Raw genomic sequence first — 17,218 nt, forward strand, 5'->3', positions numbered from 1 at the left:
TGATAACCTCAGCGACTCACCCACTGTGACACACTTTTCTTACATCTAAGACCACAGATTTTCTCAGGCTCTAACCCTCATTTAACAGCACCGAGGAGAATTAAATCAGATCATTTCTGACAGAGAAATATTCTGCTCAAACGCCCATAATAGGTTGTCTTGTTATCAGTCCTGCAGGATTTCAGAATTAAGTATTAAGTGCAGAAAGTGACATGAACCTTTAGATAACTGAGTCCAGCACAAATGTTTACTATCTTAGAGGAAAACTGCCGTTTAACCGTACGGATCTGAAACGTTTTTCACTTCCAAATTTAATAAAAACTTATGTTATATAGAATATAAAGCTGTGAAAAAACAAAGGAATGCATTAAAATAAAGTTTTCTTTGGGAGGAAACTCGGCCAAAACCCCTTTTTTTTTTTTTTTTGTCGTTTTCAGACTGTGCTGCTGCCCTTTGACAAACACTCCCGAAAGCACATACCAGAGGGGATCAAGTCGAGTTCCTGATTACACACACACACATTCTCACAAACACTCACACACAAGTCCTCACAGAGGCTTCAAGGGCCAACGGGTGAGCAGAAAACATTCAAATTTTTGAGGGAACTAGATGAACATGTCGGATGAGTCCTTCATTGGTGCTTAAAACACACCAGAAGGCTGTGGGGGCACATTTGGGTGTTCACAGACAACCAAATGAGGCAAGAGAGGTTTAACTCCACTGTATAAGGTCAAACCCCCGAGGCTGAGTGTCTGTGTGTGTGGCTGTGAATGAAAATGAGTATTTGTGTGACTGTGAGGCCTGTTTGCATGTATTTTTTCCTTTTTATTCCTAATGTGATGCCTAACACGCGTTCTCCTCCTCATAAGCCCCTTAATTATGTCCTCGATGATTTACCTCCATCACCTGCAGCGTGTCCTATCCTTGGACAGCAGTGCTGCAGAGAAAGGGTGAGGAAGGGACAGAGAAGGAGGGATGAGAGCGGGAAAAGAGGGAAGGAGTGGTGGAAAGAAAAATTAAAAGATAGATAATGTATATATGAGAAAAGAAAACAAAGAAATAGTCCATGTTTTATTTATTCACACATTCTGCTCCCTTTTAGCATCTAAATTTGGATCCAGATCAGGTCTCACAGCTTAATAAACCAGTCCTTATTTGTAAGAAAGTAACCTGAAAACTGCACCACATATGTGAAATTAATGAGACAACCGTGGTGTGAAGTTTATGATTATCTCAAGTCTCTTCATGTGTCATCGTGCTACATTTTTGTTGGACTATTTAGATTTTTTGCTTATTAGAAACTAGATGTTTTGTAGTTTGTTGGTCTGAAAGCTAATTTATGAATATGGCTTCATCTAAATGTGTCTAAAAGTATATTTAGTTGTAAATCTAAATCTAACTCAACATCATAAACTCAACATTTGTTTTTACTTATTCTTCTCTTTATTTATTACCTGCTGTAAAGCACTTTGGTACATCATAACGATTGTCTGTAAAGGGCTGTATAAATAAAATACATTTACATTTCAAATTTTAAAGTAATTCTTTTTTTTGCTCTTTGGCTCCCCATACAGTCGTGGGATGTAACACCACTGTCATAAAAACTAACATCCCTCTGAGCCCTGCACATGTACAGCCGTAACCACGAATTTGTTGTCACGTTAAAGAGGCCACAAAGACGCCATCAAAAGCCCACAAAAATGTTAAGCGACCTTAAAGCAAGACGACGTGGTGCAGGGCTGGAAGCCAAAGCCATTAACTGTGGTATATCAGGTAGTTTTAGGTCGGGAATGTGCATAACGATGGTCAGTACGTGGCAAAGCTAATCAGAAGCACACAGTTTTAGGGTTGACAAACTTCTTGTTTATACTGACACCCCCTGAGGCTTACATTTGTATCGGACTCCCCCTCAAACACCCACTAAAATCTGGCGTTTGTGTCACAATCAGCATTGTAGTGATTGCAGTAGTCGCTTATTTAGCAGCTCCAGCTCGGGTGCGAATGCTAATTTTTGCTCCCCGGGTTGAGTGATCTCATCTTTCTGTTTCCATTCGTTTACTGACCAAAGTGTCTCAAATGGAGGCACAGTTTCTGTTTTTACATCTAACTTTAATACACAGATACCTACAAGTTCTGATCATTAACCACCATCGTATGATCCTGGTTCTAACCTGTTTAACGTTGCTATCAAGGTGCTGATTGGGAGTTTTCAGACTGTTGTGGAACGGCTTAAGAAGCCTTTAGATATTGAAGCAGCACATTTTTTCTCTCTGAATTTTTTTGGGTCAATACAGAATTAGCCGTCAGTAAGCTACATGACCGAGGAAGCAAACAAACACACACACACACACACATAGGCTGCCAGCATTGATGATAACTAAACTGAGGCCTCCTTCTGAGTTATTTGTGTGCGAGTTAAAGTGTGTCTGCATCTGTGTTTGTGTTTGTGGTCCACTTGTGTGTTCATGTGCAGACAGAGCATATTAACAGCTCATAAAAGACGGGTCATTATTAATGAGTGGCGCGCTTCTAGCAGAGGGCTCCAGTGAACAGGTGTCTCGCTTTACACGCACACGCATGATCCATACACACTCTCACACATTTATCAGTCAGTGGGGTAACATGGCACTGAAAGGATCGGATAATTGGCTAAATTACAATCAGACTGAGTTATGAAGTGCATGTAGACGCCTTAATCTGACAAGAAATTGGATCGGATTACTCGCGATCGGATTAAGACCCGAGATAACTTGGTTGAAATATATATTACGATATAAACGATATTACCGTTGTTGTCGCCGTCAGAAAGAAACAAACAACGCGATGGAGAATGCGCTGTTGTGCATCGCAGCTCATCACAAACGAAATGTAGAGGGACGCAGCTTCATCTTGCTCTTCGTTCGCCATTTTCTCGAATGCCTGAGTTTGATTCGATTCATTCACTGCCATATATCCAAGGATAATTACCCTTGCTCAACTCATTCTTATTGTAATTTAGCCAATTATCCGATCCTTTCAGTGCCATGTGACCCCACTGACTGTCAGTGTAACCTTTGGAGAGCTAAACGAGTGGCCGAAAGAAAAATTACTGTAATTTTTTAACACAATGAAGAGCAGAAGATCTTTACTGATGTGAGCTGCAAACAAAAACCTTTATATTTATTCTCAGGTACATATTTTGGAAAAGGAAGTATTTTTTTATCAGAATAACCGGGATGATGTGTCATCACACAGAGTCCCATGTTGACCAAACACAGTTTGTCATCAGTTAGCTTACAGTTCACATGGTGGGATCCGCTGGAAAGATAAAAATCTTGGGATTTGACTGATGCAAATCATTTTACGACGCGGTGACCGGAGCGGATACGATCAACACGAACAACAATCAAAACAGAAATCACAGCATTGAGGTAAAAATCCACTGATTAAAACACCAAAAAAAAAAAATTTTTCTTTGAAAAGGGTCCCAAACAGCCTCTGTAAAACACTTTATCCCCCAAAAATGTTTTATTTCCAATTAGTTCTAATAAGATATCAGTCGAGCTTATTCTATCAAATCTTTTAAATCTGGATGTAAACTTACACATCATTCTGGATACAGTGATTTTACAATGTAACCACCCTCCTTAGCTTTTTATTTACACCCCACTTGAGACTATAAGAGCATTGTTGTCATCTCCAGGCATCTGTTTCCTCTGTGTTTTCAATCATCTGTAACTCAGACTCAGAAACATTGGAGGGATCCTGACTGTTTGGGGAAAAAGTTTAGTGTTTTAGCTCTCAAAACAGACCAAAAATCAAGCATTTACTGCAGCAGCTCTGAGTATCTAAAGCTACACAATTGAGATCAAATTGACGTTACACTCTGAAGCTTTTGGTGTCGCCGTGTGTGTCCTGTGTTTGGCTACTTCCTGCCATAAAGTCAAAACACTTAATTCCTTCTTACACGCAAGTATGCACAAAACATACCCGGACAATTTTTAATTTACAGTCTTGGATAAAATGTTATTTTTAATATGTTAATCTGGATTTGTCCACAGCTCTGTTCTGCGAGAGCTCAAGAGGAAAAGAGCTCATTAAAAGTACAGGCTAATAGGCTCATATTGATTGATCCTGCTGACCCGATTAGTGTCCTGCTAATCTCTTGACCATGCTGTCACCTCGTAGCTGTATTCGTCCTCGGTGATCCAACATTAAGACACCATAAACCCTTCAAACCTGCATTATACCGATAGAGTTGCCACACGGTAAGCCTGAGATCATTTGGCCATGTTTTCATAACGACTTGTGCTTCTTCTCGACCATCGTGCTCCTCTCTGGGACGATCTAGTACCTTCACACAAGGCGGCGTCCGTCCAAACTGTTCTAATTTGTTGTTGCACGATGGTGGAAGAAGCTGCCAAATATTAGGGTCCTTTAAATAGATTCAGCACTTACTAAAAACATGTGCAAACATGAATGGAAATACAGTTAAAACAGAGATTGTACATTCCTAAGGAGCTTTAAAGTGAATATCTGGTCTGAGCTCCTTTCTCCTCCAACACAGCCTGAACCCTCTCAGACGAGCTTTCTGTCCTTTCTTTAAGGAGTCTTCAGGAATAGTTCTCCAGGCTTCTTGAAGGACATCCCAAAGCTCTTCTTTGGATGTGGGCTGCCTTTTGTTCCGTTCTCTGCCAACATGACCCCACACTGCTTCAGTAATGTTGAGCTCCGGGCTCTGGGGAGGATTCATCCCTCCATCAGACCTGCTGCCACTGATTTTCAGTCCACTTCTTGTGTCCTTTGGCACAGCTCAGCCTTTTCTCCCTGTTTCCCTTCCTTAAGAACGGCTTCCTGACAGCCACCCTTCCATGGAGCCCATTTCTGATGAGGCTTGGGCCAACAGCAGATGGATCAGCTGAAGGTCCAGATGCATCTCTCAGCTCCTGTGTCAGGTCTTTGCTGGATTTTTTCCTCTTTCTTAAGGACATCACTTTCAGATCCTGTTCATCTGCTGATTTTAGGCCTGACACTTCTTCTTTTGTCCTCCACTTGTCCAGTTTCCTCAAATGTTTTATGGACACACTGCACACCATGCTGAGATATGCCAAGTTTTCAGCTAACAGCTCTTTGGGAATCACCTTGTTGCTGCAGAAATCCTGTTTTCTGTCTGTCAGACCGTGTTATCTTTGATGTTTTTTAATAGATGAAACTATAGAAATGGGAACAAATTATGTGTCTTTGTGACAGGCTGCTGGTAACAAAGTGCCAAAGATCCAATTTAAAACAGCTTCTTTGCTAAATTGTCTGTTATGTGTCGACACAACACTGGTTCATCTCTTGAGTTAACAAACAAAAAATAAAATCAGATTCCTCTGAACATGGTCAGATACAAGGACTGAAAATGAGTGAAAAAGCAAAAAAAGTCCAAAGAAAAACTGCAAAAAAAAATCCTATTTTCTGTCTGTCAGACTGTGTTATCTTTGGTGTTTTTCATAGATGCAACTAAATAAATGTGTCTAAAAATAGTTTAAAATTGGTTCTTTTATTCTCTTCTTTTCTACACAACACTGGGTCACCCCTTGAGTTAGATGCCTTTTTTATTAACACCTCTGAAAATGGTCAGGTACATGAACTGGACTGAAAATCAGTGAGAAAGCAGCTAAATGTCAGAAGAAAACAAACATTCAGAAAGCCTGAAGAACTGTTGCTCAAGATTATAAGATTGCATGAAAATCTGGCTGCCTGGAAGCAAAATATGAAAAATGAGGATCAAGATTTCTACAGCACTTTAATTAGTCTTAGGGCGTATTCAGACCAGGAAAGTCCGATAGTTCACTTGCTTTGGTCCGAACCTTTTTTTTTCATTTTGGTGCGGTTCGCTTTCAGACTGTACATTTCAGTAAACGGACCAAAATATGTCATCAAAGCCACGCGCCCTGAAGTCGTTCGGCTATTGGTCAGAATCGACACGCGCAACACAAAGTGCTAAGTTCAAAAGTGAATGTAGTCATGGACGCTTTCCGTGCCGTTATTGCTTTTAATATAATCAAAACTATATGTTTTTTCAACGTATATGATATGTGGGCATCTGCCCAAACGTCCACAAGAGCACGGGTCTCCTCTTCGGCCCACGTTTGTCCCCTACTCATTTTCGGTCTTTCGTTAGCTTTACCACAGCCGGTCTAGTAATTAGAAGAACGACGCTCTGTTCTGTTACCTAGCAGCAGACAAACGACGGATGCTCCCGAGGTACAAAAAAGCAAAAAGTCTGGGATTAGGTCCGGTCTGCTTTCACACCTCCAAAAGATCCGCACCAGGGTTCGTTTGATCCGGACCGAGTCCGACCTTTCAGCTCGGTCTCGGTCCGCTTGTTTGGTCTGGACCAGAGTTCGGTGGTTTGTATTCAGACCATCCCAAAAGGTCCGAACCAACGGAAATCTGGTCCGTTTGGTCGTTTGGTCCGGACCAAACGAGGTAGGTGTGAATACGCCCTTAGACTATAAACAGTGGGCTTCTTTATTTGAAGCATATGCTATAGAATTGAATGGTATAATTCTGATATAATTATTTAACCCTCAAAGCCCGTGTTTTCAGGCTGAAATGTATGAACTCAGACAGTTTGTACAGAGAGTCTGCTCTGAACCCAACTGGATGTAACTCTGCACAGGGGTTTGCACGATGCACTTTGGAGTGAAAACCGTTGTAACTGCAGCGCTGGTCCTTTGGGCTGTCTGTTTCATTTATTGGTTTAATGCACATCAGTCAGGATCACTGTGGACGTTTTATTGCTAAGTCTCAACTGCTGCCCCTCGTCCAGATGTTAGATGAACAGTTAGCGACCGTTTTGCTGGTTTGCATGTGAGTTATAACCTGAGGCGGATGTTCACCTGGAGTCAACTGCAACAGCTTGGACAGAAAATTAACCAGTTGTGCTTCTCCAAACAAGCTGATTTAGGCCAATAAAACCCTGCGTGTAAAACACAGAAGTGGGCTGATTTACAGTTAAAAGAAGAAACAAGACTGTTTGGATGATTTGTTAACGTGTTTTCTTTAAAAAAAAAAATGACTCCATACCAAATCGAGAGGTTGTTTAACGCGGATGTCAGTGTTAGACTTGGAATCAGATTCAGCAAAGACGGCGTATTTCTGTGCACTTCCTCTCGTGTTTAGGTGGATCCATTGTAAATACCGATGAGCAGAGATTCTGCTGCCGCTTGTACACACACATAAACGCACAATAGAGAACACAGATCTCAGCTTAGAAATGGTCCCTTTCATAACGGCGTTGGAAATCGCTTATAGCTGTCTGGCTGACAGCTGTGCTGATTTGGATTGATACAGCGCTGTGAGAGGCAGAGCAGCGAACAAGTGCGAGGGAAGGCCTCTTTCTCTTCCTCTCTATCTCTTTTTCTTTTAAGTGCCAAGAGGAGAAGCCAACTTGGTTTGCAGAACGTTGCGTCTCCCCCTCACAAAGGCTGATGTGACTGCAGGGCCTTTGAACGGGCAGAGACGAGAGCTTTATCTGAAGATCCACTTCTCCACCTCCTCCCTGCCTTTCTGTCTTTTCTTTGTCGTTGTTTGGAAAGCCTGTTAGCTCCGGTGTGCGTTGAAGGAGAGCAGCGTTTGTTTCTGTTCCCTTCTCAGCTCTCCTGGCTGCTTTGTTTGCACATCTTACATTACTGTTGACTTCTTGTCTCAATTCAGAAATTTTACTGAGTTTTAAACTCACACTTGCATGTATCAGTCAATACGAACCTTGTTTAAGGGAAAACTGTAGTAATAGAATTTCAAAAAGGGCCCTAAAAGCTAAAGTTTGATCTCCAAAGGAGCAGCGACGAATTGTTTAAGATAAGATATTCTTTTTGTTTTTTCACAGTTCCAGAGTGAAAAAAGCTAAGCTTTTACCAATGTCTCAGACCTTTAACTGTACACTATTATTGGTAAATGCCCATATTTGGGAATTAATCTTCATTTCAAGAACATCTTCAAAAGGAGGATAAACTGGAAACGCAAAATAAAAACATTTGAAAGGTTTAATTTTCTCCTTTTCTAGGAAAATACAGACAGAAAATAAACCGTTTTTTTTATTTTAAATCATGTAATAGTCTTGAAAAAGTTGACCTGATGTGTTTGTTGCTCCAGACTTCAAAGGTAAAAGCAGACAGATGTTGCATCCGGTCATAAATAGTTAATGAGAACATGGGAGATCAAGTCTGACAATCTTTCAGGAGACAGATGTATCTTACATTACTGTTGACTTCTTGTCTCAATTCAGAAATTTTACTGAGTTTTAAACTCACACTTGCATGGATCGGTCAATACGAACCTTGTTTAAGGGAAAACCGTAGCGCTTAAAGGCGTAATAGAATTTCAAAAAGTGCTCTAAAAGCTAAAGTTTGATCTCCAAAGGAGCAGCGACGAAGTGTCATGAAACTAAAACTTGTACGTTATAGATAGCAGTTTGACACAGTGAGGATTGTGCTTTTGTTTTACGGTTTCTCCTCATCCTTGTGTTTGTGTGTTTTCATGTTTGTGTCTTAGAGGAGGCTCTGAGAGGTAGAAGTGGTGTGTGTGGTTCCAGCTTCCCGGGCGCAACACGCTCAGACAGCCTCACAACACGGTGAGTTACTTGTTCTGTGTGATCACTTATGTGTACTTTCACCTGTCTGTAGCTGCATGTTCATCGCGTTTTGATTCTGTTTGTTTAAGCTTTGGGATTTTTTTACCTAATTTAACTGTTTTATTTCCCTTTTTTGTTTTACTTTAAAGCATTCAATAGAGGCAAATGAATGGCCAAAAGACAGCTTTCTCAATGACGGTGGACTGTTTTTAAAGGCTGAAAAACACAGAAACGTGTCTAAAATGGGGAAGATCTGATGTGCAGTTCTGTCCCACCAGAAAAAGCAAGAAGATTAACATACATTCCTCAATTAATTTTGTTCCGAAAGTGACTTTAACTTTTAACATTTGCTCCAGATATGTTTAAATTTAGTTAATTATTGACATTTTGAAGGATGGTTAACTCACACTACTAACCTGCCGTTGAAATCCCGATCCCAACGTTCACAAGTAAAATGTTTTCCCAGTGTTATAAATCAAAGGGGCAATGGGAGAAAGCTTAATATTAACTACGTTAAAGGGGCAAGAAAGCGCCACAGCTCTGCTGACATTTCAATTTTGACTAAAATAAAAAAATGTAGACAGCTAAAATGCCAGTTGGGGTCTTCATCACCCTAATTTTGCTGATGAATCACTCTGAAATATGACCAGGTATCTAATGTTTTCCTCTCTTTGAGGCTTTTAGAGCACAGAAACATCTTTGGTTGGTCCTAAAAATCCCAGCTGGGACCAGCAGCCTTAAATTTAAGATGTTTTCACTTGTTATACATCCAATCCCACAGCTACCAGCCAAGTTGAATGTTTTGTGAGGTTCGGTGCGTCTCCTGTGTAAAAGAGGTGTGGTGAGTTTAGTCAGAGTGGCATTCAAAAGGCCCAAGTTTCTGTCCCTGAGAAAAGGTGAAACGATGATGGACTGATCTCCAAAATGCAAATTGTTGAAGATAAGATGTTCTTTTTGTTTTTTCACAGTTTCAGAGTGAAAAAAGCTAAGCTTTTACCAATGTCTCAGACTTTTAACTGTACTCTATTATTGGTAAATGCCCATATTTAGGAATTAATCTTCATTTAAAAACATCTTCAAAAGGAGGATAAACTGGAAACGCAAAATAAAAACATTTGAGAGTTTTAATTTTCTCCTTTTCTAGGAAAATACAGACAGAAAATAAACCGTTTTTTTTATTTTAAATCATGTAATAGTCTTGAAAAAGTTGACCTGATGTGTACGTTGCTCCAGACTTTAAAGGTAAAAGCAGACAGATGTTGCATCCGGTCATCAATAGTTAATGAGAACATGGGAGATCAAGTCTGACAACCTTTCAGGAGACAGATGCTTAAAAGACGACTGGAGGGACAAACACGCTCAAATATAACCCACATGAAGGAATTCTCACCGAGAAAATGAGGTCAGAGGTTGCAAACGAACATGTAAAAGTCTAAATATAACCTGTAATAAGCAAAAAGGTGCAAAATCTGATTAAAAGAACCCGACTTAAACTGTAAAGTAAGGAGGAGGACCTATCACGCTTTGGGCTTGTGTCACAGCCAGGGGAACAGGGAACATTTCACTGGTAGACGGACGAATGGATGCAATAATATGTCGGCAAATAACGCAGCATCTTTAAAGCAGCTGAAGATGAAAACAGGATGATTCTACAAAAAAATAGAGATCCTAAACAGAAGAAATACAAGCTGACAGTTGCGCCATGGTCCTCACAGTCCCCCGAACTTCACATCATTAATTATCTGGCCTCAAAACAGCCCTGCGTGCAGTGCAGCTCAAGAATCTCCCACTAAAGACTCTTTGCTGCTTTATTTTACTGTTAACGATAGAAACACATGAATTAAGAAGAAATTTTTCATGAATTCTTAAAGAATCGTGTCATCTTTAGATATACTTTTGAGATCAGGTGATTCTTTTTTTGTTTAGCCATTCACAGTAACGTAAAGTTTGACCAGGCACCATGTGGAGTCTGATGGTTTCTGCCATCGGGTGAGAATAATCGGCTGATAAACACGTAACTGTGTGCACAGGTGGAGTTTTCCAGACTTTTGTGAGTCAAACAGATGAAAAATTAACAGAAATGTATTTAAAAGCTGCAGAGCTTCAGGTTCAGGTGATATTTTTCTCCATTTCCATGTCATCATTTCACACATTGTTGAATAAAACTATTTATTTAAACCATACAAAGCCTTTAGTTGCTCTCACTATTACTTCCAGTTATATATGTGAGTCGTATGAGGGCGTCAGTGGCCGAGTGACCGAGCTGCAGCCTGGAAGCCTCGACTCCCTGTGACATTTCAAATGTCAAAGCCACATCAGTTCCGGGTCTTACGCTTCCAGCGATCCCAGCGCTGAACCCAGAGCCAGATTTAACTCTTCACCAGGGTCCATTTTCACCGCTTTTCAGCCTCAGGAGTGCAGACCAAACTGGCTGTTTCAGATTGATTGTTTAACACAATCGTCGACGTGAATGAAGAGTTGAAACGCTGTGACTAAAGACACGCTGAAATTATCCCTCTGTCTTTCTCTCACGCACACACAAACAGATGCGTACAAATATAGCCATCCATGTCCCTATTATAGCGGGATGGCGGTGGTGGGGGAGTGATGGAGGGGCATTTCTTGTCATACCCCAACTAACATATTGGAGTATTTATATGGGATTTGTGTGCATTAGATAAAAAGGCGCTCTTGTTCTTTTCATCCTCATAGGCTTTTCATGGCTGTTTGACTGTAACACTGATGACTCTCTGCACCCCTCCACCTCTCCACTCTGCGTTTCTCTAAGCCCCCTCCATCCATCCCAAATCCCTTCCTATCGGCCAATTTAAACAAGCTGGGTCCAGAGAGAGGGGAGGGCGGGGTGAGACAGAGAGATGCTGTGTCCTAAGCTCTTTTTAAAAACAGTAAAAGGAAGAGACGAGGAAAAAAAGAGTGGTAAAGAGGGTTAGGGCGATTTGGCAGCCAAAAGCCTGGTTGTACTACGGCAGGTCTTCCTCTGCACCGCTGTCACGGGCTAAGAAAGCAAACCTCCCCAAAGATAATGGCCACGGAGAGGAAGAGACAAAGCCTCGATTTTTTTTTTTCTTCTTTATTTCGCAGTTCTCCCTCCTTTTAGAATGTTTTTTTTTTTTATTGAACCCCCCCCCCCTTCCCCTTTTGTAATCTGGTCTCCAATGAAGTTTCATTGTTTCTCATGTGAAGCCAGTGGCAGCTTAGCGGAGATGGAGTAGGGGAGGCATTATAGCGCGGGCGTTCTCCCGTTTGGCTCGCTGAGAAAAGAGCAGGGAAGTAGAGGGAGGCGAGTACAATGGCAGTTTGGGGGCTCCTCGCAGATTCCTGCTTTCTCAAATCCAAATCTGCTCGCAGAGTCGTGAGAGACAACGACACGGAAATCTGGGAAGCATCCCAACTTTTTTTTTTCTTTATGGCTGCTGGCCTCTCTCGCTCATCACGTACTCGTCTGTCAGCAGGGTAAAGAGAATGGAACCGGTTCTCCTTTCTCTTAAATGGAGGCCACAGTTAATGTGACACTCAGAACCAGCAATTCGGTGTTTATAAAGTTGTTTTAGGGTGACATGAGCAGGAAAACGTGCGGCGTCTCGCAGGATTTGCTGCTGTGAGGACAGTTTTTCAAACAAAATCAGAAAAGCTTAACCTTCTGTGGAGATTTACTAATCAGCTCAAATTTTTTCACTGCCTGTTAGTGGTGCAGAATTGTAACTTGGTGTGTACACATGATGTAATGCTTACTGGTCCCCACATCTCAGTGGTTAAAATCTGAAATAAATGTTTTTATTATTAACTCTTATTTATCTAAAATCATACAGGTCATTGAAAATTTTGTGGCTAATTGAAAACAATTATATCATATATCCATGTTTTACCAGGTGTTCCTCAGGTAAATATGATGATGTATGACGGGGATGTCAAACTTCAGTCCTCAGTGCCCGCTGTCCTGCAGGTTTTAGACATTTCCCTGCTTCAACACGCTTGATTCAGGTTGATGCTTCATTAACTGGTTTGTGCATAACTTAAAAATCTTTTGAAGAGAGACATTTAATCTGAATCAGGTGTGTTGAAGCTGGGAAACATCTAAAACCTGCAGGACAGTGGCCCTCAAGGACCGGAGTTTGACATCCCTGATGTATGATGTAGGTCTTGATGTCAATGTCCCAATAAAGCAGAAACAAATTTGCCTTTTGAGTTTGTCTCACCACTCAGCCAAACTTAAATAATTAAAACAAGACAAAACATCTCTGAGCATCTTAGGCTAACCACACTAACGGGGAAAACGATGCTCAGACACGATATCAAATGCTTCGGCCACCTTCCAGTTCAGTGACTGTTACCGATCTACACTTTCATATTGGACATATGTTGCCAGCAGTGGGTATTGGAGAGAGTTAATCCGGCTATGATAAGCTGTCAGAGCGTCTCTGTTGATCATAGCTGTCTCCGGTAAAGACGGTACAAAGTACCAGGTGAAAAACGAGGCAGATGTTGGTGGTGATCCTGAACTCAAAACATCAACGCTCTGACCATCCCTGCCTGGCTAACAACTGTCAGTGGACATCAAAGAGTCACAAACAGTAACCACAGTTCTCTGAGTTGGTGCGAAAGCGTTCTAGCGTTGTTTCCGTACAAAAATAATCCACGATGTGTTACTCTACGTACATATACCATCCCCCAACAACCAGCCTTAACTTGGCTCCTTCATCCAACAAGCATAAATCTGATTCTCTAAACGAGCTGTTCATCCAACATCTGCACAATTAATCCTGTTCTTCTTCTCAATATAACACTCCAACTTAAGGAATCAGCCCAAGTTCTGCAAATTCAGTCATCCAGGGAAGATGTTTCATTAATTTTTTGCTCCCTCCTTATTAATTTTTTTAAAGAAACAAACAAAACCTGGGCAAAAAAATCAATATAAAAAGACAGACTGAAAACAGGCTGAGCTTATTAAGGAACATAGAAGATAAATCCAGGACAGCATTAAGAAATAAATGGAGAACAGAAAATAAAACCGTCAGTTAGATAGTTGTCAGATACACAACTAGTTGGCATGGTTAGCTACTTCCAGGCTAATGCAGGCTTATTTATAACATCACATTGACTTTTACTCACCTTGAATACCTACCTCGCTGTGTCATGGAGTCGGGAATTCATGCTCACAATAAAAATATGAACAGAAAATTGAGTAAAACTTAGTTATGAGTCTTTTTACCTGTTTTCAGCAGCTATTTTCCAACATGTAGAGTGTTTTTCCATGAAAACCTCTGAATTCGCTTTACTCAGACTCAAATATGGTCTCACTTACATCTAAAATTATAGCAGAAACATTGATTTTTGGTTTACAGGATTCATATAAGAGATAATCGACTGTATTAAAGTGTACATGTGTATCCTGTAGCCCCCACACCAATCATTAAATCCAATTCAACTCCGTTCCCTGCCCATGGTTTCCCAAGTAAACTACAAATTGCTGCATTTTTTTAATGCGACTAACTGGTTTATAATAAATTATTGATAGAATATTTATCAAATTTTTATAGAAATGCACTTATCTGTTCGCTGGAAAGTGGTGAAACCTGACAAAGACATCTAAAAGTCTGAGATTTGTTGAATATTAAGTCAACAGTTGGTATCATAGGTATTATTCATGTATTAATGTGTATTATTCATTCACCTCTAAGAGGTTTCACTCTTCTCTCTTTGTGCTCTTCAGTTCTGTTGGAAGAACCAATCAGAGGAGACCACAAGCAGAGGCGGTGAATGTGACCATCAGCCCAGATGTGCTCAGGATGCTGAGACAAACAGGTGTGTGTGCAGGTGTGAGAATGCGTTAACGTGAAGCTGGAGATTAAAAGTGTGCAGGTCGAAGAGTCGGTGATTACTGACTGGTTCTGAGCTTCAGAGCGTGACTTTGAAACATTAAGTGTTTTTGCACCTTTCAAATGTCAGAGGATAAACTTAAACAATGTTATTTTAATTCAAGAGGACACAGAAAATGTTTAATTTATCCTATTTTGTAGTTTAGTGACTTGGCAGTAAATGCTGCGTTTTTGCTTGTTCCAGCAGACAAACATGAGGAAAAACTGCTGCTTTTACACTTTAATTTCCAATTAATTTCTTTTCCAAAATCAAGAATTTATCAGTTACATATCCAGTTACCGAATCAAACATGTGTTTTCTTTTCGATTTGCAGAAGCTAATCTTCCACGTTGCTGTTAATGCCACCCATCAGACAACAGCTTATTAAAGGAATCAACGTCTGATGATGAATTACAGCTAATAATATTCAGCATTTCAGTTTAAACCCTGCAGCAATTCTCAGGCGACATTCATTCTGTTTTATTCTCTAAACGTACTCTGAGTGCTCTCTCTCCTTTTCAGATGTCTCAGATGACTAACTGGTCATTTAGGAAAACTCCCATTAAGAAAACATAAGCACTTCTTCTTCTTCTTTGCTTCCTCCCATCTTCCATCCTGCCTTTCCCGCTGAAATAATTCCATTTTTCATGTAGTTAACAGTTGTCTCGACACCTAATTGCTCTGTCATTTAGTAATCCAGACTGTAGGCTATTGAGTGGAATTTGCATCAGGGTCTTAAATATCTGTTTAAGGCATGCCGGGGTTTTAATGTCAATCATAACCTTATTAATGCATTAATGCTCAGAGCGGGAGAGATCGCCACGAGTGACAACGGTTTACATTCGTTAACACCCAGAAGAGGCGACGTGTCCGACCTACCAAGCGAGCCCTGCGCAGGCATTCAGCCGCCTGTGTGTTTGTGTGCTGCAGGGCTGCCGTGTGTGATTGTGCATGTCTAATGTTTGGATGTTGAAGTGTCACAGCTGGTTAGCATGAGCATCACTCTGTTGTTTCACTTTGTTCTGCAGGGAGCGGTGCAAGTGACGGAGACGGAGGAGATGTAAGTTGATTGACTCTGTGGATCAGATGCTGAAGTCTGTGGGATCGTGCCATAAAATCAATAAAACCAATAACGTATTGCTGTAGTTACAGTATTAGTCTGCTGTACAGTTGACACCCAGCCTGAGAAAAAAACACTAAACAGTTAATAACTTAGGCCTGTTATAATCACAATCTCTTCATCTGTTAAGATACATTAACTGTTAACATAATTTTATACGTCTCTACAAGTTATGCAAATGAGAAGTCCAAGTTTACAAGGTTTACACACAGTTTATGATGTCCATTGGGTAAATATCTTCTCTTTTACAAACATTATAGGCCACAGAATACTAAAAACAACTCTAAATTGAGCACCACAAAGGCTGTTAGTTAAATTACATAATTTAACAACTATAGAACATGAATTACAGATCCCTTAAACTCTATTTCCTTTATCAACTTATACGTTAAACTTTTTATTGTAATAACTCGTATGTTTCCTCTGAATTTGATGCAGGTTTCTGAAAAGTTAGGAGGATTAGCAACTTCTCCCTTATCAACTTTCTGTAGACGTGGTTTTCACGAGCTTTGAGGCCTTCTTTTTCGCATTTCTGTAATTCATAATTCTCTGTTGGGGTTTAGGAACCAAAATGAGCAGAAAAATTCCCCCATTTAGTTCAGAGCTCTGATATTTTAAATGCCTTATGAGCCAGATCTGTCAGACACCAGCTGTAGATACTTCCAGATTTAACTACATGGCTGATAGCGAAGGTAAAATAAAATGACAAATTAACATTCAATAACAAATTATAAGTCAGTAACACCTCCATGTGCACAATAACTCCACAACAAACAAGGTTAGAGTTCATTTTACTGTGACACAAAACCCATATCTTCCTTCTCCCCATCCCCAAAATCCGCTTGGTTCAGTCCACACGTCCCACTGTTTTGATATGGCGGGTCTGGACTGCAGCGGGTCGGTTTAGCACGGGGGCGTCCGGTCGAATCGTCTGTTTTATATCCGTGTGTCAGTCATGATAAGAGCCGTTCAAATTCTCTAAATGCTAAGGAGAGGAGCTGCAGCGCAGCCTGAGTTATCTCCTTCAGCATCGCATACACCAGACCAGCTTTTACGAGAGAGAGGAGAACATCCAGACCCACAATTCCTTGCGGCTGTAACTTTTATAGCGAAGCTCGGTTATTTTTCATCCAGTCGTACTAACTGTGAGTCATGTGGATAAACACGAGGACAGGAGGGTGAGTATCAGGACTCTGTGACAACACAATATTTCTTTCATTTTTCAGTTATAAACTTTAATAATAAAGTAAAGTAATATTATATATTGTCTCTAATAAGATATAAATGAGTATTTAAAGCTGCAGTCTGCAGGATTTGTTGTTGTCATACGTAAAGTCCTAATTTTTGGCATTTTAAGAGTTTACATGATCTGTCAGAACGCTTGAAGTTGAAAACGGTGACCTCCGTAGTCGCAAAATGCAAGAAATGCTTATTTTTAACCGAAAAATAAAAAGTTATTCAACTTCCTGTCCCGCCCTATCAAAACACATGAGAACTCGTGCACGTAGACGTGCACGCCAGATGCACGTACACGACTCCTCATTCATCAACTCACCTGTCATTTGCGATCATGGAAGACACAGTAAGTAGACTAGCCCGTAATGAAGTTCAATAGTCCA

The 17,218-nt window shown here is 40.5% G+C and overlaps 1 protein-coding gene across 1 annotated transcript in view; it reads left to right on the plus strand.

The window, feature by feature from the left end:
* wdpcp (WD repeat containing planar cell polarity effector) overlaps positions 1–17,218 on the plus strand; it is a 91,221-nt gene that overhangs the window by 72,607 nt on the left and 1,396 nt on the right. Inside the window, exons 18-20 of the mRNA XM_075480443.1 lie at positions 8,524–8,602; positions 14,334–14,425; positions 15,508–15,539. Coding sequence (XP_075336558.1) covers positions 8,524–8,602; positions 14,334–14,425; positions 15,508–15,539 — 203 coding nt within the window. The remainder of the gene's footprint in view (positions 1–8,523; positions 8,603–14,333; positions 14,426–15,507; positions 15,540–17,218) is intronic.

The sequence above is a fragment of the Odontesthes bonariensis genome, chromosome 2, assembly GCF_027942865.1.
Source record: "Odontesthes bonariensis isolate fOdoBon6 chromosome 2, fOdoBon6.hap1, whole genome shotgun sequence".
Lineage (NCBI taxonomy): Eukaryota > Metazoa > Chordata > Actinopteri > Atheriniformes > Atherinopsidae > Odontesthes > Odontesthes bonariensis.